Source organism: Puntigrus tetrazona, chromosome 12 (assembly GCF_018831695.1).
Source record: "Puntigrus tetrazona isolate hp1 chromosome 12, ASM1883169v1, whole genome shotgun sequence".
In the NCBI taxonomy this organism is placed as follows: domain Eukaryota; kingdom Metazoa; phylum Chordata; class Actinopteri; order Cypriniformes; family Cyprinidae; genus Puntigrus; species Puntigrus tetrazona.
The window spans coordinates 15,956,684-15,972,646 of record NC_056710.1 but is presented as its reverse complement, the minus strand read 5'-3'; the positions used below and the strand labels follow the sequence as shown (position 1 = coordinate 15,972,646).

The 15,963-nt window shown below is 35.8% G+C and overlaps 1 protein-coding gene across 2 annotated transcripts in view; it reads left to right on the top strand.

Annotated features, from left to right (window-relative positions):
• Positions 1–2,207: 2,207 nt before the first annotated feature.
• Positions 2,208–15,963, top strand: part of aatkb (apoptosis-associated tyrosine kinase b) — a 45,055-nt gene continuing 31,299 nt past the window's right edge. Inside the window, exon 1 of one of the 2 annotated variants that reach the window (XM_043253114.1) lies at positions 2,208–3,016. In XM_043253114.1, coding sequence (XP_043109049.1) covers positions 2,932–3,016 — 85 coding nt within the window. In that variant the 5' untranslated portion in view covers positions 2,208–2,931. The remainder of the gene's footprint in view (positions 3,017–15,963) is intronic. The other variant, XM_043253113.1, reaches the window with a different exon arrangement.

Here is a 15,963-nt window from a genome sequence, read left to right as displayed (position 1 = left end):
AAATTAAAATGTATGTAAGGAAGTCTTCTGAAACAGTGTTTCCACCATTAAAAATATAACACACACACACACACACACACACACACACACACACACACACACATATATATATATATATATATATATATATATGCTACCAGTCAAAAGTAAAACATTTCCTCACTTTTGAGAAAACAGTAATATTTGTAATATTTTTTTAAAGATGATTTTTATGGTTGTCAAGCTTGCATTTATTTGATCAAAAATACAGGAAAAAAAATAATATTGTGAAATATTTTTTACCATATTTTAATATACTTATTTTTATATAATTTATTTCTGTGATGCAAAGCTGAATTTCCATCAGCCATTACTCCAGTCTAAAGTGTCACATGATCTTTCAGAAATCATCCTAATATGCTGATTTTTTATTAGAATTATCAAAGTTGATGGCAAATATATATTTTTTGGAAATGGCAATACTTCTTTTTAATTTAACTAATCCTAGCTAAATAAACGTTTTACTTTCTTTCAAATAAAAAAAATATTAAAATGTCCTGACCCCAAACTATTGAAGTGTAGTGTTAGAAATCCTAAAAAAATTATCACAGGTTCCAAAAAAATATTAAGCAGCACAACGGATTGCAGAACTGATAATAAATCACGTGATGAAAGGATCACGTGACACTGAAGACTGGAGTAAAGATGCAGATAATTCAGTTTTGCATCACAGGAATAAATCAATGTAGTTTAAAATAGTTCAATGTATAGTAAAATAGAAAATTTGTTATTTTACATCACAATAATATTTCACAATATTACATTTTTGATCAAATAAATGCCTTGATGAAACATTAACAAAACATATCAAAAATATTACTGTTACTGTTAATATTATTGGTGCTGGCTTAAATCCAGCATGGGTCATGACCTGATCCCATTCTTTCCTCTCTCTCCCTCCATTTTGATGTTTCTATTCTACTGTCTCCTACATAAAAAGACTCAAAGAGCACAAAAGAGGGGAGGGGGGGGGCATAGCAGCTCACGGTTTTCTGTTTTTCACCTGCAGGCATGTGAACAGAGGCAGATTTCAGCAGTGCGAGTGAGTATGAGAAAAGTGGGAGGGTGAAAAAAAAGAAAAAAAAAAGAAAGGTGCTTTTAACATTCGTCTCGGCGCTGTATGAACACACTCTATCTACAGCGTTTCCACGGCAACCCTGACAGGGTGACATGTCTTCTCAGACAAACCGAATGCTTGACATCATGACTTTAGCCTCTGAACCAGCTTCTTGTAAGGACAACCAAACACAGTGTAAGGGCATATGTGTTCATGTGTATTTGGATCGGGAAATAGGACATAGTCTTTGAAGGTGAATGCAGCTGAGGTGTATCGACTTTGATGATACTACAATATATCTTTTATCTTGTGCTATACTTATTGTAAGACTCCGCTCCTTTGTTGCTTTTCGAAGAGTGAAGCCTGTTTTTAGTTTTCACACTTTTTACAGTGTAATTTATTTTAAATATATTTTCAAATACCATGAAGGGAAATCTACATTTTCATTAGCCATTACTTCAGTCAATTTTTAAATAAAAAAAAAAAAAAAAATGTAATTATTTAAACTATGGGACTATAGTAGTAACATAAAGCCATAAAGTGTGTGTGTGTGTGTGTGTATATATATATATATATATATATATATATATATATATATATATATATATATATATATATATATATATATATGTGTGTGTGTGTGTAATTAATTGTACTAGTTTATAATTTACTTTAGAATGTAATATTTATTTACGAAATTAATAAAAATAAGTTTAAAATTGATGTTCATTTATTGCAGCCATCGCGCAATAATTATTTTATTTTATTTCATTCATATTTGCAGACTTCACCGCAGTTGGACCAAATGTACCCATTTTATCTTTAAAAAAGTGAATATATCAGCGAGTATAGCCTGTTCAGGTATTAATTAGCCTACTGCAATACTTAATTGCAAAATCATTCAAGTATAGAAAGTACACGATGTAGACCGAATTATGAATTGCACAAAAATGCATTACAACACAAACATTCCATAAACAATTATTAACCAGAATAAGCGATTCTTCATCTAGCCTATAGCTACTGTTAATTATTAAACAGTATTGCAGAACGACTAGCAACTTGGCGCATACCTGTAGCGTTCAGTTAATACAGATCGTCTTCGTTTATTGGCTATTGCTCGTCAGCTTGAAACGCGGTTCATCCAATCGCAGTGCAGAGTCAAACGTTTAATCTCGCAATGAGCAATTATGCGAGAATCCAGGTGTTTCCCCCCCGACTCTCGCCGTTAAAAAGTTGTGACCCATCAAAGAGTTCCGCGAATTTGAATGCGCCATAAAAGAAGCGTTTTGTGTCTGTTTTAATTTGTTGGTGAGACGTTAGCGTCGGTCCCGGTTTGCGCTTGTGGCGCAATCTCCTCCCCTCAGCGGATTCCAGCAGAAGCAGTCCGCCTGAGATTCTGTGGAGGAATCGCGCCGAGCAAGATGGCGCTGTGTGGTTCAGCACCGAACAGCTCCCGTCGGGCTTTTTAACCAACACTTCAAACAATCAATTAAAACAAAGGCCAGAATTCACCTCGTGGGTTTTTTTCTCTTCTTCTCCCCCTTCGGTCGGAACGCGAGGAATGCTCCGCAGGACGCTCGCTTCGTTTGGTGCAGAGAAGCAGCAGAGCCCACCGCAGAGACCCTCTCCACAAGAATGACCAGAGAAGATTCAAACGAACACGGCGGTGGCTTGCGCTGAGACCCATCCATGATCCCCGTGGATTAATCTGGCTATTCCCCCGTTTTGGCTCTGTAACATGGAGGAGCGAGAAAACGACACGTTCGAACAGCAAACAAACTCTTTTATTTAACATCAGAGGCATCGTTTCTGGACTTCGCGTTGTCTTCAGCATGTCAGGAGGCACCGTAACGCTGCTGGTCATGTCTGCGTCGTTTTTCAACCCTAGTTTTGCGCTGAGCTCTCATTTTGACTCAGGTAGGCTTTTTTGTGTATGTGTTTTATCTTTTTAACGGACGTAGTGCGGTGTCACATCTCATTTTTAGTAAACACCCGCTTCTGTGGTGATGCGCAAAACGCTCCACTCAGCAGCGTTAAAGAGCCGCTAGAACGAGATCTATTATAAGCGTTTTTAATTACAGTTGCATTAGGAAATACAAGTAAACTGATCATTTTATTGTTATTTAACAATCCACATTAGGCTGTATTATTATGTAGGTTCATAAACCTCAGGTGGAAGCGTAGAAAATTGCAAAATTTGCCTCTCCACACGTCCGTTGACTCGCATGCCAAAGGTGAAAGGTGGAGGTGTAAGACTAAGTGTTTAATGCAAAGGTAGCCATTTCTGATTGGACAAGCAGGACACTTGTCAACCTCCAGGGAAGTGTGTGTGTGTGTGTAGTGAGCAGCTAATTAAGAATATAACGACTGGTAAACGAGAAAGAGCATAACCTTTGGTTCAGGACAAGGTCAATTAGTTGAATTAACAGGTGGTTTAAGACAAGTACACATAGATATAGAGTCATATTTAAAATTGCACTCAAAAATAAAGACTTGCATAAAGCATCTTCAATATGCCCATTATTTGTTCACCTTCATAAGGTGGAAAGCTCCAGAAATTGGGTGAAGCCACATCAAATAGCTGCGAGGAAAAAAGGAAGAAAATAATGACCTGAAAGCATTCATGACTTTTTATTTAGGGTAAATACTGTTAAAGTGGGACGCTTTATGATCAGTTGTTGTTTTTAATTAAGATGAAAAATTAAAAAATGACTCCAGAATAAATGTGTTGCGGATACTATTTTCGTGCAGGAATTGTAGTAAATGTAAAAAAACAAAGGGAAATGGCAAATAAAACATTGAATTGAACATGGAATTTGAAGTAAGAAACAGAAAAAGTAAAACATTAAATCTTTTTTACAAAACAAAAACCTTTTACAGTATAATTATATTGTATTATAGAATACAATATAACTCTATAATTCTTTTACAGTATAAAATAATATGCATTGTATGTTTGATTGTCCATCATTTTTCCACTTTTTAATTATATAAATTAAATGAAAATGCACAATAAAAAATTAGATGACAATAATTAAATTGGTCTAAACCCGCATTTTATTTATTTTTGTTTATTTTATAAGTGAAGAATCCTCAGAATAGGAAAATTGTCCATTTAACAACAATTTACAGTCTGTTTGTCAGGCTCCAGAAAGGGCAAAAAAACCATTTTGGAATTGTTCATATGACTCTTGAGAGTCTTCTGGAGTCATACAATAGATTTGTGAGAAGAAGATCTTTTTTTCTTCTTCTAAGAATCGATTGTTCTTCTAAAATTCTTCTGAAAACCCTCCCTTAGTTGTCACATCAGTCCATCTGTCTAGACAAGGCATAGGATAAAGCTTGACATCATTGATGTTCATTCCTGAAACATTTGACGTTCTTTACATAAAGCTATACTTTTATGTGCCGCTGGATAAAAATAACAGCGTATGGGTTTGGAACAACTTGAAGTCAAGTAAATAATGATGCAGTTTTTGGGTGAACTATCCCTTTAAAGCCTCCCTATGGTGTGAAAATGAGCCATCATGTGGGATGCTGCCAATGGTGAATGGTATTCCCTCCCTTCTAAATTAGGACTCAGCTGTGTGTTTGTTGCCTCCTCACATGGTTCCTATGGTTACCAAGAGGGTCTGCAGACTTGGATTTAGGAATCTAAGCAGTGATTCCATTTCCATTTTGCTTTTTTATTATTACCTTTTATGAGATATACAGCTAATATCTACATTGAAGCCTCTTTTCAGTATTCATACGCCATGCTCCAAACTGACTTTCACAAATTGGAGTTTCCATGTTTTACAGTTTCAATTTGGAGCCACAGACCTCTTCCCCTCCTCCGAATTTAATTATGTCCATCAGCGTTGATGAAGAGGGGAACAAGGTCTATCTGTCAAAGTGATGAATGGAAGTAGGACTCATCCTGGAGAGTCTGGGAATGATTAGAGGGAGATAAAGGAAACAGAATCTGCTCTTGTAGTCCTGCTGGGATCGTTTCAGACCAGGATACTGAAGCCTGATTCAAATTGATTCATTTGTGTTTTTGTTAAATCTTCGAAATGTACAACTGGTGCAGAAAAAATCTTCACTACGAAACAGCTAGTAAATTTCATAAACCAATCAGGAAATGGTGAGCAACATATGAAATTATAAAGGGGTCCACCAAAAAATTAAAAATTCTGCCTCTAATTTCTTACCCTCGTGTTGCTCCAAATCCATAATTCATCTTCTGAACATGAGTTGAGATTCATTGACCTCCCTAGACAACGAAGGAATTAACACATTCAACACTCAGGGGCGGCACCGTTACTAAAAGAACATGTTTCTACCTAAAGGGTCCATTTTGGTACCTTAAACCTACATATTAGTACTTAAATTGTATATATTTGAACCTAGTAGGTATATAGGTATATATACCTTTTGAAAAGGTACTGCCTTAGAGACCGCTTTTGTACCTTTATTTCTGAGAGTGAAGGTCCAGAAACATAGCTCTCTGACCCTGCATAGACAGAATGAAACTGACATGTTCAAGGCCCTAAAATGCAAGGGACATTGTTCAAATATTCCAAAGAAACTGTTGAATAGAGTTTCTTTGAGCACAAAATGTATTCTCATAGCTTCATAAAATAACAGTTATATCAGATGGACTATATTAACAATGTCCTTACTGCATGTTAGGGCCTTGAACGTGTCAGTTTCATTCTGTCTATGCAGGGTCAGAGAGCTCTCGGGTTTTCATCAAAACTGTCTTTAATTTTAAATATATTATGGGTTTGGAATGACACGAGGGTGAGTAATTAACATTTTTGGGTAAACTATCATTTTTTACAGGGCATCTCCTTTCTTTATTAGCATAATTGTGTGTTTAAAATGCAAACGTTGTGAGACATCAGGCTGAAATTTAGGGACAGATTCTGGGAAATCTTCTTTCACCCCATCATTTGCATTTTAATTGCCTTTTAGTTTGTGTTTAGCTAGAAGGTGAATGACTCACGACGACTTGGTAAGTCAGCAGTTATGACCATGAATCACGTTTATGTAGCGCAGAGCATCATTGCAGCTGGATCTTCTTAATGGACTCTTAAATTAGCGGCTGTTACAGATGGTAAAAAAAACCCCTGCAAACTTTTTTTAAATGGGTCAGCATGGCTCCGGTTAGAAAATCGTTCCTGAGGTTATGTGAAAACGTACTTCTTGGTGATATAGAAACTGAAACGATAGAGAGGCTTGATGATCGTAATGATGACATCATCTTTCTGGAAGCAGTGTTTGTTGGGTAATTGCTGGTGGTGTTGGCGGCCATCCCATGCCAGCCTCCAGAGCTCAAGTTTCCTGACCGCCAGACAATCAGACTGTGCTGTAGCACTGGGCTCTTCCTAAAAGACCTATCGCTGTTTATTCCCCTCCTGTGAATTTCGCACACAGGATCTGACAGAAGCATCGGTAAGAACACGTTACAATGGATTACAGTAGATGACACGCACACTGAGATGTGCTAGTGGAAAGACGAAATATGGCATAATGAGATTTTGTAACCATCGGCATATTCTTCAAACTGTCCGAAAGAGAGTTCGTATCTGTAAGATGGGTCTGGTTGAGATGGAGAGGATATTTGTGCTCAGATATGTTTATGAAGGACATAGAGGTTACAAGTAATTGTGAAGGGCAGTGAAATGGCATTGTCTGTAATGTAAACAAGCTGGTGAGAGGTGAGTGGCGTTTTTGATTTATTGATGGTTTACTGGATTTATTATGTTGGTGTTTTTTGACAGGAAGTAATACTTTCATTCAGCTGGGATATATACAATTCTTAAAAAAGAGGATGTTAGAGAAAATGTTAGGATTTCTATTTCCAATAAATGTTGTTCTCTGGTTTCATATTCATCAAAGAATGCAGAAACAATGCATCACAGTTTCCACAAAAATAACTATTTATTAATTTTCTTGTTTCTTTTAAAGGATTGTGTGACACTGAAAACTAAAGCTGAAAATTCAGCTTTGCAATCAAAAATGATAATAAAAAACAGCTTTAATGTAAAATATTTGATTGTTTTTATTTTATCGTTGATTGATTTAAATAGAAATTAAACTTCTTTTAAAATATTAAAACATTTCAATTACTTTTGAACAGTATTATACAGTTCATTTTACAGGCTTGATGTCTGTGGAGAATTCTGATGATGGAACATGAGATGCATGCCCCATTTTTCACTTTTTATTTCTTTTTAAATGTTTAGTCTATGTAAGTTGTTGCATGGCTGTTTGCTTGATTTTTTTGTGGTGCCTATTTGTTATACATGTAGCTGAAAAAGCCAAAGACATTAATTATAAGTGGGTGTCCACATGCTTCAGTGAGCTCTCTGTTATTTTCATGATACATTTGCTCCCATCAGTTCTATTCTAAGTAAAGCTCTCAACACCTACTCTTTGGCTCCAAGCACTGTCGTTTGTTCCTTCAGGTTCAGTTACAAACAAGCTGCCATGATTGGTGCTAATGGCCTGTGCCATTGCATTTGTGCATGTGTGTGTGTTTTTGTAGTAAGAGAATACGAGTATGTAGGAGTGCAGGAGATGGTGGAAGATAATCGATCCTGATGGAAAGAAGAAGTCTAGTGCAGTTAGAAAAGAGCAGTCCATCATTTCTCTTCTCTCCAAAAAATATGGCATCCGCTAATAGATGCCACTCCCAGTGATGGAGTCTAAATGATATTATTTTCTTGCTCTTTGTATTGAATTCTTTATTGATTAAGGCTCATCATAATGGATATGATTGCAACCAATATTGCTTATGATGTCTTGGCTTTTATATACCATTGACGGTCTATGCCAGTCTAGTGCAAAACTGTTATTAATGCTAATTAAAAAATAAGATGTTTGCTTAACAACAGAAGAATGCTTTCTCAGACTTGAGGGAGAATGTTCTAATCTGCTTGGTGTGTGCGTGTTTACAGTCAATTTGAATGCTCTTCCTGCACTATTATACTATCAAAGCTTTGAGAAAACAAGGCCAAGTGCAAGACAGCAAGTCTATTTCAGGGACTTGCAATAATGCCCAAAGTCGTGCTATTCAGTGTGAGAGAAAAGGAAGATTGTGACCTAGAACAGCACTGAAGTACCCAAGTTTTTTTTTCCCTTTGAGATGCAGTGTAATCGCAAAAAAAGAAAAAAAGTGAAAAGTGAAAGTGGCATGGCCATTAGTCACTTTTCAGCCATTTTATAGCCTGAAGTCACAGATGAATCATTTGATGGATGACTCTTAAGACAAGTTTGGAATTAAAATTGTCATTTTTAAAAAAATAACATATAGATTTTTTAATAACAAAAATAATTTAAAAAACTAGATTATAAAAATATTATACATTAAGTGTTCAATTATGCAAGTTCTAAATAAAATGAGTAATTTATTAAAATGATTATAATGCTACAATTGAGATTTAATGACTGTAAAGAGTCAAATAAATGCACATACTAAATTTAATTGTAAAGTGACGTTTTATGAACAATAATGTTTACCATAAGTAATATTTACGACAATGATTTTTCTATTCTTTATAGTATCCCAGTAATAAATAATTTTGAGCTGTTTTTGAGCTACAGAAAGTGCCAAAATGTATTCATTTGTTTGCATAAGGTTTGAATGCCATTGTATGCAGAGAATATTAAGAGGGCTTTGCAAATCCCTTTATGTATTTAAGGGATTATTTCTGTTATCTATGTTTAAGGCAGATTTTGCTACAACTTATGCACTTCATTGATGAAACTGGCAGCAGTTTTGCAAACATATTAAATGAATCCCTCTAGATGGGCCATGACCTCGCTGTAAGCACCTCCTGCTACACAGTTTGTCTCTCTCTCTAGGACTACAGGGCGTCACACAGTAAAAGCGCCGATGGTCCTCAGTGTTTGCTTGAGAAAAGTTGCTTGCTGTCACACGCACTGCAGGCTGCAGTGACCCAGAAAATACAGATGGATTGCACAGCAAAATCACTCACACAAGGTAGAACAAAATGCTGAAAGGGCAGACTATTGAGATGAGAAGTTTGACTGTAGGAGTAATTGGCTTGAGTTTGTCCCCAAAGGTTAGACTGGGCTTTAAAATAGTACCATGGTGTTCTGTATACCTGTATTAAACCCTACCATTCTGCATTTTAGTGAAGTATGCTGTATGTAGCAGGCTTTTATTGTACTTCTACGTCTGCACATCAGCACCATGGAGAGTTCCAGAGAGTGAAACAAAGGCCATTATGCCATATATATTACCATGCTGAAGGACAGCGAGGCTGAAATGCAAGCTCAATATAGAATCCATTATGATTGTTCACTCTCTGCTTTTGTTGGCAGTCTCAATGCATCTTGTAGAATATAGACAGCTATTGAATGAGATGCAGGAACAACCTAACTGTTCGAAGGTTTTCTTGGAAGTATGTTGGACGAGCAATAGGTTTTGAGAAATAGCTTTCACCAGCATTGAATTGAAGCTTGTTTCTGGCTTTCCGGATTGAAGTGAGTTGCTTTTATTTCCTCCTTTAGACATATTTTACACATAGGGTGCAAGATCTTAAAAAAGGAAAGGAAAGGAAATAACATGAACTTAAAAATTGCAATAGGATACCAAAGTACCCTATTTGTGTACCTAACACTGGTGTCAAAAGTATTGATATTCTTTACTTGTGAAAATGTAAGCAGTATAAGTAAAAAGTCGGCTGAAAAATAATTGCTCCAGTAAAGTATAAATACCCAAAATTTCGAATTAAATAAGGTAACAGAGTATTTGTACTTCGTTACATGACACCTCTGGTACCTAAGTGCTCGCTAACTGCCATTTTACATCCTGGCAGTCAGTGTGATATTTCTAATGATTTCAGTGATTAGGAAAGACCCTGCATTAATGCACGGTATGCGATTAATGCCTGTGAGCATATTTGTAATGAAAACACATGTAAGCGGCCATTAATATTTCTCTGTCTCACAGCATTCGCGTTCGAGTGCGATCGAGAAGTGTAAGACAGAAGCGTTGCTGGTGAGTTTACACAGCAGATGCTCGTCGCTCTATTTCCATGGCAACATGTGACACAGATGTCACACCGACCCGTCATTTCAGACTCATTAATCAAACTCTGATTGGCTTGGCCTGAAGGATTAATTCACCGGATGCAAAATTACCTCTGTCACCTCTGTCACTTCTGTCACCCTGGGCAATTAAGAGTTATTTATCATCTCTAGTTTATTAGGAGGTCAAATGAGGATGTTGAGGCTGGTAGTTATTTATAGTAGCCATTGTAGTTTTGGAAATTTTTACTAATTGTAATTAGAAGTTTACTTTGAGTACTATCGTTTTTAGTGATTTTATGATTTTGTGTGTATATATATATATGTGTATATATATGTGTGTATGTATGTATATGTGTGTGTGTGTGTGTGTGTGTGTAAAGGTTAGGAAGTTACTACTTAAGAAGCTAATTGAATGGTACTGAAATGGTAATAAAATAAAAAAAAAAACATAAACATCATTACGGTCAGACAGTCTTTCCTGGCTAGTATGCAGTTTTAGTAAAAAGGGGGAAAAAAGAGAGATGTTGTTCCTTTAAATGTTTTTCTTGACATTGATTTATTAAATATGAAGCGCATTAGCCCATCGGGTCATCTAAAGATGCACAGATATATTTTAAACTACCCTGCTGGCAATATTCCTTCCAGCAAACACATTTCTTCTATTAATATCTTTCACTAAAAGTGCAGAAATGAATATAAACAGAATGCAGACTTGTGTACAAAAATAGTTTAAAAAAAAAAAAAAAGGGAACATGAAAGAGCAGCAAACACTGCAGGGAAACAAACAAGAATGTGAAACAAATAGACATATTATATAACATTATATAACACGGCATTCTATATTAATAATAATGAAAATAATATTTCTACAAAATTATATTGCAAATGGCAATGATTTTCAGACATCAGACTTTCTATATACATCTACATACATTGTAGAAATCTGGAAATAAATATTTTCAGGATTTTGAATATTAAATAAGATATAAAATTAATTGGACTTTTATTGTTATACTAATAATATAATTTGTAATTAAAACATTTTTTAATAAAAAAAAAAAAAAATGTAAATGCTGTCAGACAGAATGCACTCTTTGCCGTCACATGTGTAACACATGCGCCGGAAAATTAAAAGAGCTGGAGGTTATATAAAGCTGCCTTCTGATTGCAGAGGCTGGGAGACTGTAGATGTGTTTCATTGCTGCAAGTCAAAAAACCCAAACTCTGCAGAACAGAACCTGCTATTTATGGATAATTGAGCCTTGACCTTCAAAGCCCACATCATGTGATATGCGTTGAAATTAATGAAACATATGTAGTCTCGCTGTCTCCATGGCAACCGCTCTTCAGCATCCATGGCACAGTGAGAGCACACTTAAGCTTTTGGTTCTCAATGCGTAATCACACTGTGGCCATCTATAACCACGGCAACAGCAGGAAGACCAATTCAGGCTTTGAAGGAATTAGAGGCACTGGTCTTGTAGATCCGTTGTTCAGAGGGGAAGCAAAAGTTCTCATTTTGCTCGAATTGAATTGTCATTCTCCACCAGGTAGCTTAAGGACTTTTCATGCTGTAGTCACCATTGTAATATTATTATTTGGGATATTTCTAGTGGCTGATGAGTGTGTTGGTTACTACTGGACATTTCAACTCAGTGGTTTGCTTGCTCTTTGATTACTTTCCACTTAGAATGTCAGTCAAGATTTCTTGAGGTAAAAGCAGAATTACATTTTTATGAATTACATTTTAGAATTACATTTTACATTTTTTTCATCTTCTCCTTGACCCTTTTTACTTCTGTTCCATTCAGACTCCATTGTAAATGGCCTCTTTGAAAAGAGAAACAGCACTTTTTGCAACTTTTTGATGTTCAACCTAATGCAGTTGGTTTAATCTTTCCATCTTTTTTTTTGTTGCAAAAATAATCTGCACTGGGCTTGTGAATAATTAATTGTTGCGTGTTATACTGAATAAAGTAAATGTTTGTCTTCATAATCTTTCTTTTATGTCACCACTCATTCAAACAACTTTTGTTTGAAAATAATTGTTTTCATAATTAAGCAAATTCCTCATGGAAGTTTTTGGTATTTGTATAATTCTCAAATCTTAAAATTCTTAAAATTATTCACTTTCTGGTCATTCATTTCATTTTAACAGATTTGGGGAAACTTAGCATTACATTACTTGCTCACCAGGGAATAGATGCCATCAGAATGAGATAAAAAATTGTAAATAAATAAATCCTTTATTATGACCTACAAACAGTTGTTTCCAGATAAAATATGCTCATATATATCTCCTCTATACTGTATATAATATAGCTTTCTCCAATCAAAAGGTTTTAATCAGGAGAGATATAATCACAGATTGCACATTTACGTGCAAAAACATATTTAAAACCATTCTAAACAAATATTTTGGTGGATTTTGATGTGAGAGGACAGTACAGAATTTTTCACTGGAAGTGTTTTTAATAATAATAGTGTTAATACTAACCAATATTTTAACCAGAAGTGATGATTACAAGATAAAAATAAAGGACACATAGACAAAGCTTTTTACTTGACAAGATGTTAACTGATGGTCTGGAGTTTACTTGTGTTGTTTTTATCAGCTGTTTGGACTGACGGCACCCATTCACTGCAGAGGATCTAATGATGAGCAAGTAATGCAAGTAAACTTTCAGCAAATTATAATTTTTCTATTCATTTAAAGACAAATTGCTTGTTGAGTTCCTAATTTGTAAGACACTTGGGATAAAAGTGTTTGCCAAATGAATAAATATATACATAACAGGTGTTTGGAGATACTAGTATCCGCTGTACTTCCTCTTTGATTACTCATGATGATGACTCTTTAATTTTCAGTAGACGTTGCTGCATTGGATTTAATTAGAAATTTGTAAGCAAGTTTTAGTCATAAACGGCTCTCATGTTTATAATACAAATATTTGAATAAGAGATATGGCCTGAGGCTGAAACAGAGATAATACATCCACATACATTTCTAATATGAATAAAACTAGGAAAAATATTGAATTAAACTCAAACACAGAGTTTATCTCAGGCGTTTTTGTCCTCATTTTATTCGGTATTACATTGTTTTCCTTTTATTTCTTCATCATTATTTTATCAGCTGCCTGATGCTGCAGCAGCTTTTAGGAACCGAGCTGCAACTCCACCAACCACTATCTCCTACTTCACTGGTGTGTGTTTAAATTTTAATGTCACGTTCCTGTCCTCAGAGTTTGAGTATCCTCTCTGGATATGAGCCTCCTGACCCGAAGCAGATAGGAGTGTGTGGAAAGACATCAAAAAGAGGCCTAGCAACGTTTGTTTTTAGTGCAAGTTACATAACTTGAGTGGCACGTAACCATGCAGAGATCTGCATCTCTGAGAGGAGATGATGTGGTGGGTGTCTAGCAGGATCAGACCAGGAATAAGGCGTTTAGACTCCCAAGAGCCTAGCAGCTGGTTCCCACTGCAGACACAGAGAGGATCAGAAGGAGAGAGCGTCAATGCTGGAATGACAGTGAATAGATGGATTGAGAGATAAAAAATCGGCTCTGGTGAACTGCCAACATATGCAGTATTTCAAGCAACTCCTGAGACGAGAGCTCTGCTAGAAGTTAGACGGTATTTGTATGCATTACACGATACCTTTCAGACACAAGAAGCATTGCATGTATCCTTCATGAAGGCAAATCCCATAATTCACTGTGACAAGCTTAGTGGGGAACAAAATCCTATCCAGTCCAGCAGAGAAATGGTGATTATAAATATATTTGGGTATAGTTGCCATGCCCTGTGTTGCAAAATACTAAACTATAAAGGTTAGAAATATATGTATGTGTGTGTGTTTTATGTATTTGAAAGAAGTCTTTTGTGCTCACAAAGACATTATAATTACATTAGATTACATTAAAAACAGTAATATTAAAAATATAATTACAGTATTATTCTAATATATGTTAAAATTTTATGTACTGCTGTAATGGCAGAACTGAATTTTCTGCAAACATTATTATAGTTTTCAGTGTCGCATGATCACGTAATTTGCTACTCAAGAAACTTTATTTTTTTATTATCACTGTTGAAAAATCTTGAAAATTAGCTTGTGTTTTTTTTGTGGACTGATTTTACCAAGATTCTTTGATGAATGTAAAAAACAGCATTTTGTTCGTTCCATACATTCACTTTTTGTATTGATTTTGAATTTCTCTATCCGTCACTCACTCTTTTAGTGACCGTACGATGTGTCCTCGCTGCAGGTGAGCTTCGAGAACGCACGGAGATGCTATTCCTGTCACAGTCATCATGTAGACATGCTGACTTAAGGGGAGTTTATCGATCAAAAAGGCTTCTTGCTGTGCACAGACAGGAACGGCAGTAGGCATGTGTGTGGGTTTTCACTGGGCACACATTCCTCTGCCATAACTGAACAGGAAGTCGAAGTCAAACCGCAACCTTTTTCCCCATTAAACCCTGCACTCTCAGGGAAAAAAATGTACAAAGTTGTTATTGGGCCAGTGCCCTAAAGAGGGTCTAGGACAGATATCACTCACCAGCGTCAGGTACAATTTGTGTTAGCAGTTCAGAACAGCTAATGTAAGCAAAAAATAAGTAGCGCCTGTTAGTGTCTTTTAAAAGTGTACTGCAGTTTTTTACTTTTTTTTCTGAGAGTGTGTGTCAGTAGTCAGTATGCTGATGGAAGAGTCCTCATTAGTCTCAGACTGAACACCTACGACTGTCCACAATCTGATCACTCATCGTCTGATGTATATTGTACAAAACTGGCAAAGCTAGCGGATGAACATTAGTTTTAATTCGATTGGCTGGTGCTAAGCAACTTCTGGGAGTCAAGGTACAGCATTCCACGTAGAAACAAGGTTTATGTACATGTAAGGAAGAACTGATCCCTGAATTAATTACCAGAGCGGCATAATTTTTTTTGAAATAATTGAGTTTTGTTCGAGCCACTTCACAATGCATTAATTTAACTCACTTCCACTTAAATTATTTATAGTTATTACTTTCAGATTGGCAGAAAGTTTTAAAGTCTACACAGATATCCGCTCTTTTCTGTTCAGTCATTTCTGCATGCTTCTGTTTATTTTAGCCTAAAGCATAAAAACTAAATAGATAGCATTTAATAGATCAGACAGGTCCATGAGTCAAATATTTCAGATAGAGTACCCACATATCTTTTTTTGGATTGCCAACGTTTCCAAATTTGCTCTGGGATAATTTTACTAAATAGATAAAGATCTTGAAAATCTGGACTGAGGGAGAATCACGGGGCCTTGATCCATATAAACCATTCCATTATGCTCATCTTCAATATAGTTTGCTTTGCTAAGACCTAATAAAGAAGTACTTGGATCCAGGCAAATTCAGTATGTGCCGTAGCTTTAAAAAGAACACAGATTGTAAATGAGGCCTATAAAAAGTAAACATTAGGCATGGAAGAGCCTTAAGTCATAATGAGAAAATTAAGAAAATGAGATTTAAGATCCAACTCAAAGGGCACAGCGGGAAAAAAAACCCGATAGATCTTTTTCTCTCTCTGTCTAACTATCATACAGATGGCAAAGTGCCAGCTACTAAAATAAATGAACTGTATTTTAAAGTAGGTGTAAAGGGATCCAGGGACTGGGAGGGAAGGACAGCCAGGTCATTGAGTTGATGATTTAGCATAATAAAAGCTACCAGGAAACCCAAAAGTGTATCTAACAGACGCATACACACAGTATGTGTGTGTGTGTGTGTGTGTGTGTGTGTGTGTATCTGGCCTTCCTGGACTGCTGAAGTAAGCC